We start from the raw sequence: 16,812 nt of genomic DNA on the forward strand, positions 1-16,812 counted from the left end.
GGAGAGTGAGGGCCTCAGGGTACTGGGAGAGCAGTGGGCTGGAAACTGGACACATGTGATTATTGTAGCCCAGACAGAGCCCCTTTCCTCAGCAGAAACGAGGGAAAAGGAACACTGAGCCCAACATCCCATGACCTCCAAGAGCCTGGAAGACATGCAAAGGCTTAACAACCAGCAGGGCACTTTTTTTTTTTTTTTTAAGGGTAAGACAGTAAGACCTGGAGCTGAGCGAAAACCAGAAACAGATCCAGAAAGAAGTCCGAAGGTGAACATCAACAACTGAGACAAACTTCACGTTGCTCTTTGTAAGAACTTGAGTGTTTTTAAAATTTCTCTTTCTTCTTTTCATTTTTTTTGTCTTTGTTTTTGCTCCCTTTCATACTACATTTAAAATTTTCTTCTTTCACTTCACTCATATTCCAAATAATTCACTACTCTTGGTCTTCTACTCTTCATTCTTTTTATTTTAATTATATATTTCTCTTCATACGATTGTTACTCCAAATCCCACACAGCAACCTTCTCTGGTCTTAATCCATTTCACCATCTTCCTGAACTTTATTCCTGTTGTTGTAAACTTTATTTTCTCTCACACTATGCCCTATTCCTATCCCTAACTCTCACTATTTCTCCTTCATTTAATCTTGCATAAGTGTTCTTCTTAAGTCAGCTCACATTCTTTTTAACCTCTTAAGATTATTATTTCCTTTCCACATTTTATAAGCAGTGGCTAGTTGGGTAAAATACCACAGTTATTGCTGTACTTCTTCAAAGGAACTCCTATTTGTTTGTGCTTTAAATCACATAGAATACTTTCCCCACTCTCACTCCATTTCACCTTCCCCTGTCTCTGATCAGATGAATGAGGAATTGTATTTCATTTTTTCTCCTCTCTCAATCTTGGTTTTACTCCTTATGAGCTTGCTCCCTCCATCCTCTCAAAATCATTTTTCTTTATTGTAGACATCTCATATTCACTTTTCTTTTTTGTACAATATTCTTACTTGAGTTCCAACTTATTAAATTTCAACCATCTGTCATTTCTATTGACCCTGCTGTGTTTTTTCTGTAATTTTGCTCCTGTTTGTCCAATACGTTGTCAATTATACTTCAGACCTCATAGTATACTCTTCCTTTTTTGTTTTTTTACCACATTGTTCCCATTGCCCTTCTGTGTTTTACTTACAATTTAAAATTTCTTCTCTCCTTTTCTTGACCTTGGTTCTATCCTTATTCTTACCAATTCTCCTACCTCTTCCCACTCAAAAACATTATCCCTCTTTCAGTCATCTCATATTCCCTTTGTCATACCTTATAATATTCATAATCTTTCTTCACTGGTATTAACCTTTACTCAATTGAGGTTCAGATTGTTGATTTGGTAGGAGGGATATTTTTGCTGGGGTAGGTGTGGTTCTCCGGTAATACTGCTTTGTTGAACAACACATGTACAAGAGCATACAAGACAAAATGGGAGTTTGACTACCAGTAAGCCTGCTGGAGGGGAGAATCTATCAACAAAGGAGCCACCAACAAGTAAAGCCCAAGTACAAGAAGAGAGCCCACACAAACAGAAGAATGGGAAACCCTAGAGGATTCAGATGGGGGGATCAAAGAGACAGCACCACTGAATCCCACAGAACTCCTATCACAAAAGTACACCCACTGAAGATGAACAGGAAAAGTGGAGAACCCTGAAAAGCAGAAAAAGACAAAAGATTGACTGAAAATTGGGAGACAAAGAAAGACACCCCAGTATAAAGAAATGAAAGATTCCCCAGTAAAAGACCTAAGTGAAACTGAGGGAAGCAATAAATCTGACATTGAATTAAAAAAATAAAAAGGTTATAAGGACGTTCAAGGAACTCAGTGACAACTACAAGGAACTGAGGGGGAGTCAAAACAGCATGAAAAAGGAAATAGAAACTATAAACATTAAACAACAATAAAATTTAAAATTTTTTAAAAAGAAACTATAAACAAGAACCAGGAAGAAATGAAGAATACAATATCTGAAGTAAAAAAAAAAAAATCACAAGCAAGCTGGATGAAACAGAGGACCAAATTAGTGAGCTGCAAGACAAGGTAGAAAGAAATACCTAGTTAGAGCAGCAGCATTAAAAAGACTCAAAAAGCATGAGGATGGCTTAAGGGAACATCAGGACAACACGAAACATAACAATCTTTGGATTATAGGAATATGAGAAGGAGAAGAAAAGGAGCAGGGGATAGAAACCCTGTTAGAAAAATAATGACAGAAAATTTCCCAAACCTGGAGAGGGGAAAAACCATGAAAGTTCAGGAAGCATAGTGGGTCCCATTCAAGTTGAACCCAAAGAGGCCTATTCCAACATGTATCATAATTAAAACGTCAAATTTTAAAGACGAAGAGAGTATCTTAAAAGCACAAAGGGAAAAACAGGAAGTAACATACAAGGGAGCTCCGATAAGGTTAGCAGGTGATTTCTCAACAGAAACACTACAAGCCAGAGGGAATGGCAAGAAATATGCCAGGTAATGAAAAACAAAGACTTGTAACTAGCAAGACTCTCAATTAAAGTGGAAGGCAAATAACGAGTATCCCAGACAGAGCTAGACTGAAAGTATACACCTTCACCAAAGCAGCACTGCAAGGTATACTAAAGGGACTGCTTTAAAAGTGGAAGAGAAAGAGTGAGAGAGAAAGGAACACAGATAAAAAGGGGGGAAATGAATAAGTAACTATCAAAACAACCTGAAATGTAAATGGAATAAATGGTCTACTCAAAAGAGAGAGAGTAGCTGAATGGAAAAGAAAACATGACCTGCACATATACTACCTATAATAGACCCACGTCAAAAAAAAAGACCTACATAGACTGAAAGTGAAGGGTTGGAAAAAAATATCCAACCAAATACACAGTAAAAAACAAACAAACAAAAAAAAAAACAAAAAAAGCTGGGTAGCAATACTTACATCTGACAAAATAGACTTCAAAACAGAAGCCATGAAAGAGACCCAGAAGGTCACTTCATAATACTCAAAGGAAGAAGCCACCAAGAAGACAAAAACATTGTAAATATATATGCACCCAACATAGGAGCACCAAAATATATAAGGAAAATCTTGGGGGCCTTCAAGAAGATATAGACAGCAACAATATTATAGTAGGGAATTTTACCACCCCACTGTAAAAAATGGACAGATCTAAACAAAACATCAACAAAGTCTTGCAGCATTGAACAATGTCCTAGATCAAATGGACTTAACTTAAATATATATACAACCTTTCATCTCAAAGAAGCAAAATACATATTCTTCTCAAATGCACATGGAATATGTTCAAAGATAGACCACATGATATGACACAAAACAAGACTCAACAAATTCAAGAAAATTGAAATATCAAGCATTTTCTCTGTCCACAAGGGACTGAACCTAGAAACCAACCTGGAGGAAAAAAAACTCAAAAACACTCAAGCTCATGGAGACTGAATAACATGCTATTAAATAGTGAATGGGTCAAGAATGAAATCAAGGCAGAAATCAAAAAGTTTCTGGAAACAAATGAAAATGAACACACAACAGTCTAACAATTATGGGACACAGTGGAGGCAGTCCTGAGAGAGAAGTTTATAGTGACACAGGCCTATCTAAAAAAGATAGAAACATTTCAAATAAACAACCTAACCCAAATCTAAAATAACTGAGGAACAATAACAAACAAAGCCCAGAGAAAGTAGAAAGAAGGAAATAACCAAGATGAGAGCAGAATTAAATGACATAGAGACTAAAAGTACGATTCTAAGGATCAATAAATTCAGGAGCTGGTTCTTTGAAAAGATAAAGAAAATCAACAAGGCTTAAGCAGACTCATCAAAAAAAACAAGAGAGAGGACCCAAAAAAACACAATCAGAAATGAAAGAGGAGAGATTACAACTGATACCACAGAAATACAAAGAAGTGTAAGAACTTACTGTGAAGAACTATACGCCAAGGACACTGAAAACCTAGGTGAAATGGACAAATTTCTAGAAAAATATAATCTCCCAAAACTCAATGAAAAAGAAACAGAAAGCCTGAACAGACCAATAACGGTTAATGAAATTGAAGCTGTAATCCAAAAACTCCCAAAGCACAAAAGCCCTGGACTGGATGGTTTCACAGGAGAATTTTACAAAGAATTTAAGGAAGAGCTAACCCCTATCCTTCAGAGACTATTCCAAAAAACCCAAGAAATTGGAAGACTCCCAAACCTTTTTTATGAATCCAGCATCATCCTAATCCCAACACCAGATAAAGACACAATAAAGAAAGAAAACTTCAGGCCAATATCGCTGATGAACATAGACGCTAAAATCCTCAACAAAATATAGGCAAACTGCATCCAGCAATACATGGAAAAGATCATACAGCATGACCAAGTGGGATTCATCCCAGGGATGCAGGATGGTAAAACATTCACAAATTAGTAAATGTAATACATCACATAAATAAAAGCAAAGACAAAAATCACGTGATCATATCAATAGATGCGGAAAAAGCACCTGATAGGGTACAGCACCTGTTTATGATAAAAACACTCAGCAAAGTGGGAATAGAGGGAGCATTCCTCAACATAATAAAGTCCATATACGAGAGACCTACAGCCAACATCATACTCAATTCTCAAAAACTAAAAGCTTTCCCACTAATATCAGGAAGAAGAGAAGGCTGTCCACTATCAACACCCCTATTCAACATAGTGCTGGAAGTCTTAGCCACAGCAATCAGACAAGAAAAAGAAATAAAGCCATCCAAATTGGAAAGGAGGAAGCAAAACTGTCATTGTTTGCAGATGGCATGATAGTGTACGGAGAAAATCCTATAGACTCCACCAAAAAAACTACTTGACCTAATAAGTGAATTTGGAGAAACAATGGGATACAAAGTCAATGTTTAGAAATCAAAGCATTTTTGTATACCAACAAAGAAATATCAGAAACAGAAATCAGGGAAAAAATCCCATTTGATATAGCAAACAGAAAAGTGAAATATCTAGGAATAAACCTAACCAAGGAGATAAAAGACCTGTACTCAGAAAGCTGCAGAACACTGACGAAAGAACTTGAGCAAGACACACACAAATGGAAGCATGTACCATGTTCATGGATTGGTGAATGAACATCATCAAAATGTCCACACTACCCAAAGCAATTTATAGATTCACAAAGAGGCAACCACACATTGATGTTTCTCTCTCTCTCTTTCTCCCCTCCTTCCCCTATGGCTAAAAAATAAATAAAAATGTTAAAACAAAAACAAAAACTTCTAATAAAAATACTTGAGGCCTAGATGCTTTCACTGATAAATTCTACCAAACATTTAAGGCAGAAACAATAACAATAACAATTATATGTAATCTCTTCCTTAAAACAAAGAGGAGAGAACCATTCTCATTTTACGAGGCTAACATTACGCTGATATCCAAAGCTAACAAAACCATTACCAGAAAACATAGTGATGGCTGGCACCATTTTGCACCAGATCAGAAGTGCTGATTGTTAAATTTTTAGGAATTGGTTGACATCAATGGTAGCTTAAAATTAGCCATAGTAGGAGGGTTTATTTGTATCACTGAAACTGGTAAATAGTACTAATCAGGCTTCTTTCCCAATCCCCAGAATATGATCATTAAACATTTACTGGCATATTAACTATCAATCAATATCTTTCTGGTTCCAAATGCAAAAATTCTCAACAATGTATCAGCAAATCCATTACCTGATTTCAAGAGTTATTCAAAGCTACAGTAATTAAGACACAGGTATTAGCAAAAGGATAAATGCACAATCTATGGGACAAAACAGAGTGTCCAGTAATAGAACCACCCATATAATTCTGAGAGACGTTTAAAGAAAATTCAGCGGATAAAGGATAGTCCTCAAAAACTAGTAATGAAACAAATTGCTATTAACTAAAAATACTTTAATTGAATTTCACTAGTCTTTCCTTTAATGTCTTTTTCTATTTCATGACCTAATTTAGGATATTGTATTGCATTTAGTTGTCATGTGTACTTAGTCTCTTCTAGCCTGTGACATTTGTTCCTTGTTTTTTTATGAGCTTAACAATTTTGAGGTGTATTAGTGAGACATTTTTTTAAATGTCCTTTCAGTTCGGTTTATCTAATGTTTTCCCTCTTGCTTAGACTGAGATTATAGGCACTTTGAGGGGTGGGGGTGTTGTTAACCCCGCTAAGAATACACCTGCTAAGAAGGACTCTTCGTGGTTAATTGGGCCTAAATTCATAACCAGAAGCTATTGTTTGCAGAGGTCCCTCATGCCTGCTATGTTTCAGGGAAAGGCCACAGGCTGGGCAGCCTGCCTTCTGCACTTGTTTCTGCCGTCTAAATCAACTCTTGTAAGAGAGCTCCCAGGCTTGAAATTCAGCCAATAGGACTGAGACTTTCCCCATCCAATTGGAGCTGCACAGCTATATCCTCATGTGCATCTTTACTGACCAATCAGGGTGGGTGCATTCCAAGCAATAAGTACAGTGCTTTTTGGGCCAACCAAACTGTGAGGATTTAGAGTCCTCATTTGCACAAGAACAGACCAATCAGGGCCTGGACACAGTAACCCTTCTCTATATATGCCAGCTTCACCTATCTCAGGATAGCACATTTTCAGTTTCCATTGAAGACCGTGTTTCCCCAGAGGGAGCTATAACACTGGAGCTACGGCTGTAACACCAGCTGAAGCTATAGCCCTGGAGAGAAGCAGAGCATCGTGCAGAGCTGCCTCGCTAGAATGGAGCTGTCTTGCCAGAGCTGAACTGTGACACAGGGGCTCTAACGATACTGGAATCTCCTTACCTGGGTAGCCTCACCCTAGCTGTTCCACAGTTGAGCTGTTTCATAATTGAGCTGTTTGCACAGAATAAAGTCTAACCCCACCCCTCCATCAACATACCCCAAATTGGAGATTCCTGTGGATATTAAATTGTCAATAATCTTTAGTTTACAGGGGAGAAAAGCAAAAAGCCCTTCTCATCATAATATATAAGGGGTACATAATATATTGTCACTGGTGATGTTAATCTGATCACTCTGTTAAGATAGTATTTGCCACTTCACTGTATGTTTCTTTTTCATACTTTATTCTTTGAAAGCAAATTTCTAAGTACAGTATGTACTCAAGAATGGAGGGAATATGCCTTGGCCAGGTAGTTCAGATGGTTAGAGCATCATCCCTATATGCCAAGGTTGTGGGTTCAATCTCCAGTCAAGGCATGTACAAGAAGCAAACAATGAATGCATAAATTAAGTGGAACAACAAATTGATGTCTGTCTCTGTTTGTCTGTCTCTCTCTCTCTTTCCCCTGCTCCCTCACATTAATGAAGAATTTTTTTAAGGATGGAGGGAATAAGCCTCACCTCCAAAAAGAGGTAATATCTATGTATATCATTTGGAATTTTTCATAAAAAGGAAGAGTGCTCTCTTCATTTATTTATATATTCAACCATTTACTTGCATCAGTATGGCCTCAGATATTTAATGCTTTGGGTTAGAAACCAATACTGTTTTATTTTGTCGCCCAAATTGTTTCAGCTTTTCCCATGAGAAGCTCTTTCAGGTTGGCTCCTGTGGCCATTTAACACATCCCCATTACTTTGTTTTTGAGGACTCCCTTACTTTTTGATACTACAGCATGATCTGCACTTATTTTGTATTTTCCTTGCCTCAACCCTAGAATCAATCAGTTCTCTGTGGAATTCTGGTTCATTTTATTGGAGAATAATATTTAAAAATTAGATCTGTGTGCTGAGTATACTGATTGCTACTGTGGTGTCAACGTTTACACACCTTGCCAGCAGACAGAGTTAGAAAATCTATGTGTTGTGTTGACTCATGTATATACACCTCTATAAGTGTTTCTGTATACATATTAATCTAATGCTTGTTAATAAATGGTACTGAAAGAAATGAATATCCTTATACAAGAAAAAATAAACCTCAGCCAATAACTTATACCTTTATACAAAATTAACTCAAAATAGATAGATATAATATAAAATTCAAAAACTACAGAATATTTTAAAAGATAGAAGATGTCCTTGTGACTTTGAGTTAATTGAGATTTTTAGACATGACACCAAAAGAAAGTAAAAATAAAAAATTTGGGGTTCATCAATATTTGCTTTGTGAAAGCTGAGTCAAAAGAGTAGACACAGATAGTGAGAAAAATATTTGAAAATTACAAATACAGGGTGGGGCAAAAGTAAATGTACCATTGTTTATATACAAAATAATATAATTATTAATAAATAATAATATAAGAATAAACTCTGTGTTTCATGTAAAACTACTTATACCCTCACCCTGTATGATAAAGTACTTGGATCCAGAACATAAAAAAAACCTCTCAAACTTCAATAAGTAAACAACCCAGCTGAAAAATGGACAAAAGATTTGAACACTCACAAAAGAAGATATATGGATCATAAGCACATAAAAGATTTTCATTGTCATTAGTTATTAGTAATATTCAACTTAAAACCATACTGTGATACCATTACTCACCTATCAGCATGATATAAAAAAATTGACAATACCAAGAACTAACAAGAATGTGAAGCAAATAGAACTCTGATACACTGCTGTAGGAGTACAAAAATAGTTCAGCTACTCTAGAAATCAGTTTGGCAGTTTCTTGTAAGTAACACCAGCTGAATTACAGTATGACTCAGAAAGCACATGTGAAGTTATTTTCCCAAGAAAAAAGAAAATCTGTGTATAAAAATCAAAATGCAAATATTTTTAACAGATATTTTCATAATTGCCAAAATACCAAAACAACCCAAATGTTTTTCAACAGGTGAATGAATAAATAAATAGGGTACATACATACAACTGAATACTATTTAGCAATAAAAAGAACAAACTTGATACATGCAACATGATCAAACAAAATTATAAGGGTAAAGAACAAATACAGAAATTAGTGGTGGGGGAACAAAGGGAATTTTGACGTGATGAAACTGTTGTAAATCTTGGTGATGATTACATGCCTTTATGCATGTGAAACTCATTGAAATGTACACCCAAAAGAGTAAATTTTGCTGCAAGTTTAAAAAGTAAATAAAAATACATAGTATAAATAAATGACCACTTCAGAATAATTAGAATGGCTATTCTCAAAACAAAACAAAACAAAAAATATCAAGTATTGGCAAGGATGTGGTGAAACTGGAACCCTTGTGCACTGTTGCTGAGAATGTAAAATGGTGCAGCCACTATGGAAAATAGTATGGCAGTTCCTCAAAAGATTAAACATAAAATAACCATATGATTCAGCAATTTCACTCCTACTTAATATACCCCAAAGAATTTAAAGTAGGGACTCAAACAGGTATCTGTACACCAATGTTCACAGCAGCATTATTCACAATAGCCACAAGGGGCAAGCAATCTAAGCATCCAGTGACAGATGAATAAAAAACCAAAATGTGGCATATACAAACAATGGAATATTATTCAGGCTTTAAAAGGAAAGAAATCCTGTCACATGCTACAACATAGATAAACCATGAAGACTACACAGAGTGAAACATGCCAGTTTGAAATAAAACAAATATTATAGGGAACAGTTCCATGCGTGGGAAATGTAGCCCAGCTCCCACTCAGAAAAGCCAGTGGGTGAGAGGTTTGGCAGGCAGGACCCACGCCCACAGAAAGGTTCTCCCATGGGGAATCAGGCTTGCATTGTACATAGGCTGCTATGAGACTTGCTTTTGCTAAAACCCCCTCACCCTGAATTGAGGCAGCAAATGTTTACTGAGTAGCTTTAACTTCCTAAAGTCTGTGCTAAACCACCCAAGTATGGACTGTAACCAGTTCAACCACTTTCCCCCTTGAGCTGTAACATCCTTCTCTTTGAAGTAATTAGCAGTGTTCTGTCCTTTGTTGTCTGTAAAAGGAAATCACCTGCAGTGGACCTGTGCATAGTAAATGAGGACCATCCTCAAAGTAATGTGCCCAGAAAAGCAATAAAAGCCTGTCCAGGCAGGGGTCGGCTCTCACTCTCTTGGGCTCTCTCTAGCCCTCTTGCCCTCTCTCACTTAGAGAGTGGCCATGCCATCCCTTTTTCTCCACAGGATTTCTGTAGTCCATGTGTATTTATCTATTGCTGCCACAACACAGGATCCTGCTGGCCAGGATCTGCATCAATCAGTATGATCACAGAAATGATTGAGTATGGTCTCAAAATAGAGGAAGAAGTGAAGGCTACACAAAGTGAAATAAAGGAAAATGTACAGGAAACCAAAAGTGAAGGTAAAGAAACTGGGACTCAAATCAACTATTTGGAGCAGAAGGAAGAAATAAACATTCAAGCAGAACAGAATGAAGAAACAAGAATTTTTAAAAATGGAATCCCTGGGACAACTTTAAACATTCCAACATCCAAATCATAGGTGTGCCAGAAGGAGAAGAGGAAGAACAAGAAATTGAAAACTTATTTGAAAAAATAATGAAGGAGAACTTCTCCAATCTGGCAAAGGAAATAAAACTTCCAGGAAGTCCAAGAAGCTCAGAGAGTCCCAAAGAAGTTGGACCCAAGGAAGCACACACCAAGGCACAACATAATTACATTAGCCTAGATTAAAGGTAAGGAGAGAATCTTAAAGGCAGAAAGAAAAAAGAAGACAGTTACCTACAAAGTAGTTCCAATAAGACTATCAGCTGATTTCTCAAAAGAAACCTTGCAGGCAAGAAGGGGCTGGAAAGAAGTATTCAAAGTCATGAAAGGCAAGGACCTACATTGAAGATTACTCTATCCAGAAAAGCTATCATTAGAATGGGAGGGCAGATAAAGTGCTTCCCAGATAAGGTCAAGTTAAAGGAGTTCATCATTGCCAAGCTCTTATATGAAATGTTAAAGGCACTTATCTAAGAAAAAGAAGATGATCAAAAATATGAACAGTAGAATGACAACAAACTTACAGGTATCAATGACTGAACCTAAAAACAAAAACAAACTAAGCAAACGACTAGAACAAGAAGAAAATCACAGAAATGGAGACCACATGGAGGGTTATCATTGGGAATGGGAGGGAGGAGAATGGGGGAAAAGGTACGGGGAATAAAAAGCATAAATGGTATGTACAAAATAGACAGAGGGAGGCTAAGAATAGTATGGGAAATGGAGAAGCCAAAGAAGTCATATGTAAGACCCATGGACATGAACTAAGGTGGGGGAATGATGGTCAGAGGGGGGGTGGAGGGCAATAAAGGAGAGAAAGGAATGGGACAATTGTAATAGCATAATCAATAAAATATATTTAAAAAAAGAAAAAAGTCACTAAAGAAGATACAACATAATACTCAAAAGATTCAAATATTCAACCCAATGGAAATACAATAAACCTCATTAAGATAAAGAGGAATCCATACATAAACATATTAGAGTAAAATCTATTTTTTTATTGTTGTTCAAGTATGGTTGTCTGCCTTATCCCCCCACCACTACCCCCCAACCCCAGCCATGCCCACCTTCCTCCCTTGATTCCACCCCCCACCCTTGGTTTTGTCCATGTGTCCTTTATAGTTGTTCCTGAAAACCCTTCACCCTTTTCCCCTCCCACCTCTCCTCTGGTTACTGTCAATTTGTTCTTAATTTCAATGTCTCTGGTTATATTTAGCTTGCTTGCTTGTTTTATTGATTAGGTTCCACTTATTTAGAGTAAAATGTACTTTAAAAGTTGCTAGTGCAAAACAGACAAATTTACTTCAATTATCTGAAAAATCAACAGGTAAATTTTCAATAGCATCAGTAATAGAAGACAGTGAATGCTTTTCAGTGTTTTAAAAGAACTATCAACCAAGAAGTCTATACACTGTGAAAAAGTTCATGAATATTTCAGATAAGCAAAACTGAGGATTTTCCACCAGCAGACCCTCACTAAAACAAACAAGCACACAGAATAAAAACAAAAACTACAAAGGTTATTTTCAAACAGAAGAAATGTACGTCAATAGGACTTGAGAAATGCAAAAAGAAATAAAAAAGAGATCTTCTAATCTGGTCAAAGTGACTATGGACATACAAAAAATTCTAATATCTGCATAAAATAAACTTTTACAAGAGTTGGCAGTGATAATTGCACACAAAATTACTTCAAAAAACAAACAGGTTCGTTAGTCATTTCTGCCGTCCCAGGATGACCATTCAGCAGTTAACTGCAGAGCATAAGGTTGGGAACATAACATACGTCATCCCTGAATGAATTCTGGATAAGGAGAATTTCATATAAGAGATATAAATATGTTCAAGATTGATATACAACTGTAGACTAGGTTAATTTTTTTGAGCTTCCTCCTACTTCATTTCTCCCTCCTTCTAAAGTCTCTTTCTCTCTACCAACATGTCCAAAGACTATAGTTTTTAGTTAATTGACAGGTAATGCCCACAGTGAAAATTTATGATATGATAATAATAACACTTCAAAATGTGGCTTTGACGATTATGTAAAACAGACTATGTCAAGTGTTTGTAAAGGTCTGGGCATTTAATTAAATGCCAAATGAGCTATTTTGTTTTTAAAAATTAAATTTAAAGAGTAGGAAATGATTACCACCCAAATCAAATTAAGTTTTCTGTGAATAATAATGTAAGAGATTAAGGAGGGTCACACAAGGACTTCAAAGGTACTAGCAAATTTTACTTAAGGCAGAGAGGGGATACACTGTTGTTTACTTAATCAGTGTTCCCTAAATTATACATAAACATTACGTACATTCCTTTTTAATGAACCAAAAAATAAAATCAAAATTCAATGTTTTCTATAACATACAAGGTCCTACATATTCTAGCTCCTTTTACCTCTTTGATTTTACCTCTTACCTTTCTTTCCCAAAGTCACTTCTCTCTAGTTTCCATGCCCTACATACTGTTTCTGGAACATGCCTCAGGGTGTTCATACTTGGTGTTTCTTCTATCTAGAATGCTCTTCTGCTCTATTTCTACTTAGCTCCCTGTCTCATTTAATTCAGAATTTTCCTCAAATATTACCTTTTAGAATGGGCATTCCCTAACCAACTTATTCCTTGTTCCTCACTTCATCGTATCCCTCTGTTATCATAAACTGCTAGAGTTTGCCTCTCAGCACACATATCAGAAATATTACTCTTGAACAACAATAATTTAAAAAAGGAGGTATTACTCAAATGTTGACACATTATATAATATAAAAAAGATCACACTTGTTACACTGTCACCTACCTCATCAGAAAAGTCTGTATGAGAAGTTGTCAAGTTGATAGTGAAGGATACAAGTTTCTCAAAATTCTAATTTTCACTTAAAGCTTACATTTTAACATTGGCAACAAATAGTGACACTTATTTTCAGTGACAGGCTCACTGCACTGACTTTTGAGAAAATGTTTGTTAAATACCCAAGTCTGAATTACTAGTTTGTCTGCCAGTTGCTCTTTCAAGTAAAAATAGTATTCCATAAAAGAATGGCTAGATGAACTCACAAATCAAACAATCACACAAGTGCCTTTTTCCTTCAAGACAACCAGCCATCATACTTCAGGGTGCAGCAAAAGTACTTTGTGTGAACTTCCCATTTTGTTACCCTGAATATTAAAAAGAGATGTACCCAAGGGTCAAGATTTAATAAAATTAATTTTTACTGTTTCATCAAGGATATCCTTAAGGTAAGCACATTGCAGAGGAATGCAATGTCATTGATGTTACTATCTTAATTTATGCCAAACAGGCAGGAATCTATTCACCATTTTTACACCATCAGTGTGAATGTCAACACTGTAAACTGCAATTTGCATCTTAATATTCATTCTGACACGTATCCATTGAAAAGGCCGTAGGACTTCCAGGGGCTTGAGGACCACAGTTTGAGAACTGCTGTGCTAGTCAAACAGCATTTTTAACTGTTAATTTTTTAAATTTAAAATATGGGCTCTCTTTCATTAAAACTCATTGAAAATAGACACACACACACACAAACACAGTGAAAGAAAGTAAAGACTAAGTAAATGACTCACCTGGAATTTGTTCATTTTCTGCTGCTCTTGGGAAATGATAAACTATGAAGCTAGCACAGGGAAAGTTGAAAGACAGAAGTCATAAGACCTTATCTTGCAACCCCAGGAATCACCTGTGAGAAATTTCCAGACAACAGTTTAGTAAAAGGTAAACCTCTGGAAAAACATTCTTCTGAGACATGAGAAGGAATAGGAAGGGCCATGATAAAGGAGTAACCACCTGTTCACTGGTGACTCTGAAAAAATCTTGATGACTTTGGGATATTTTTGAGTGAACCTAAACATTTTTTTTCCTATTGGCTGTTTTGAAAATTGTGTCTGTTAACTAAATAACTCAAAAATTGAAAACTTAAACATCCAATAATAGATTAGGTAAACAAGGCACATTATATCCAAAGTATGGAAACCTATGTTGGTATTACAAAGGATGGTGAAGAGAAATTTTTAAATTACAAGTCATAACAATTTTTTCCTATTACTATTACAAACCCCACACGTTTTAGAAAGTCTCCAAGGCTCTCAAAAATCATTTCTCCAAGAATCTTGTGTTGACTTAAATATAATATAGTGGACTATATCATATTCCATGTAGACTCTGCTATTAACAAATGTAGTGATTGTCTTATTTTCAATGTTATCTTTAACATGAGAAAGAATTAGATAATTTTGAATAACCGTCCATGCACTGTACTGATTCTTTAAGTCCTAACCCAGTGCCACAAATCCAGACAGTACCATGGAATTCACTGTCTCCTCCAAACTTTGGCTAGGCCTTGGGTAAAATTTAATTAGGCCTTAATGAATTTTGACATGGCCATCTAATCTGCTGACAATGACACAAATCTAATTTCTAAAATAACAGTTTGGTGCCATAATCCCAAAACATGCACTTTGTGCAAGTAGCAAAAGTTAATTAGATGCCAGGATGCCGATAATGCTTAGATCCTTCCCAAATGCAGCAAAATCCACTTCTAGTTAGTTGGCTTGGTGCTTACAAAATGCTTAATTAGTAAGCCCAGCCAATCATAGGCGTTACGATCTCACTTTCATAATATGGGACATGGATCAAATTGCAGTTTTCATTTTTTAAAATGTCTGTCTCATTTCCCATCTTGCCTGGATAGGATGGATTCCCAGGTTCTCCAGTAAAACTTAAAAGTCAGGGCTTAAGTTATGGTTTCAATTTACATATTTAACAATTTTGTGAAAATAAAAAGAGGTTGGAGAATGCAAGTATAACATTTTGCCACAAGAGTTTGGAGGAAGCCTCAGAAATTTTTGGAAGTAGAACAGACAAGGTAAGATCAGGCTGCCCTAATTCACTACAGTCCACAGTTAGGTTCTGGGGCAATTACTGTACTAAATACAATCCAAGGCTTGATTTTAGTGTGGGAAACAGCATGAATTACAGAATAAAACATGAAAGAATTTAAAGCCTATATGCTAATGCTGGGTAAAACAATTTCTCTCTGAACTTTTGGTATTCAAATTTATTAAAATAAAGGTGGTTAATACCGATTGAAAGGATAGTTATGATAATCACAACAATTAAATGAGCCAATGATAAGGATTATCATACCTTGTAATAATAAAAGCATCTTGCCTTTATTTAGTCATCACACTTTAAGTATTCTACCCTATTTAATACAGAAAACAACCCGAAAGGTTAGTATTACCAATTTACAGATGAGTCACTGAATACTGGCAGGCGCCAGATCTGAGCCCAAATCCCTGGAGCTTCACAATGCCGGACTCCGGGACGTGTCACAGACAGCCGCTCCAGTGCGCAGTCCTTGCGATTCCCCGCGCCCAGACCTCTGGGGTCGCTCCTCTCTCGCAGGTCTAGACAGGCGGCTTCCGCGGAGGAAAGGGCGAGCGATCAACCAGCCTTGCGCCAGCCACAGCCCAGCTCCCCCCTCGGTGCCCCTCAGAGGCCAGCCTGAAGTCAGAGGGGGTGGCAGCTCACTTTCTCCCACTCGGCGCGCAGCTGCGGACACAAAGCTCCCCCTTCCTGGGCTGGATGACCCAGAAGGGCCTTTGACACACCTGCCCGGGGCTTGGCCTGCACTACCCGCCGGCCGCGCAGAGTCCAGGCCCCGTCCTGTGTAGCTCCCGCGGAACTGGAAGCCTCGAGTCCCCTCCCCGCTGGGGCGCCACAGAGAAAATGGCGACCCCTGAAAGGAGGTGGAATTGATGAAGCCCAGAAGTCTTCCCACGCCCCGCTCTGGACTACCATCCCCCTAGCTGCCAACTCATTTCATATGACGTAAGGAGGTTGGCTTTCTCTAAGGGCCTGAAGTGTCTGCTGCTGGCATTTGTAGGCAGCCTAGGCCTGCCACTCCTTACTCATACTGATAGCTGATCAGAACTGGCAACTCGCAATCAACTACCCTGTGGTGGTGCAATGAATGTTAATAAGTTAAAGTACTTGAAACTAAGTACATTAGACCATTCAAAGAATAATACCCTGTAACAGCTGACTTTATCATAGGAATGCTAGCTTATGAAGTTATTCAAATGATACGAAAGACACGTAATGGAGAAAATTTTGTATAAGCTAAATCAATACTAGTGCCAGACATACTGAAACCAGAAAAGCCAAGTGTTGGTGCTGCCTGTCATTTACCAGACCCAATAAGCAGAGACAGGGACTGAATCTTTATGGGTACTTTATTCATATGGCCAGCCATCTGAGAAGATGGTGTGTTTGTACCCTCACAGACTGTCTTACATTTTCTTTCTAGCCAGCCTTCTTTTTTTTATGGGAGCAAAAGCATAG

General features: G+C 37.1%; 1 protein-coding gene across 1 annotated transcript in view; it reads right to left on the reverse strand.

The window, feature by feature from the left end:
* ZNF25 (zinc finger protein 25) overlaps positions 1-16,268 on the reverse strand; it is a 29,740-nt gene extending 13,472 nt beyond the window's left edge. Inside the window, exons 1-2 of the mRNA XM_024561072.3 lie at positions 15,710-16,268; positions 14,034-14,146 (exon numbers count right to left, since the gene is read on the reverse strand). Coding sequence (XP_024416840.1) covers positions 14,034-14,048 — 15 coding nt within the window. The 5' untranslated portion in view covers positions 14,049-14,146; positions 15,710-16,268. The remainder of the gene's footprint in view (positions 1-14,033; positions 14,147-15,709) is intronic.
* Between the last annotated feature and the right edge of the window lie 544 nt (positions 16,269-16,812).

The sequence above is a fragment of the Desmodus rotundus genome, chromosome 4 (assembly GCF_022682495.2).
Source record: "Desmodus rotundus isolate HL8 chromosome 4, HLdesRot8A.1, whole genome shotgun sequence".
NCBI lineage: Eukaryota > Metazoa > Chordata > Mammalia > Chiroptera > Phyllostomidae > Desmodus > Desmodus rotundus.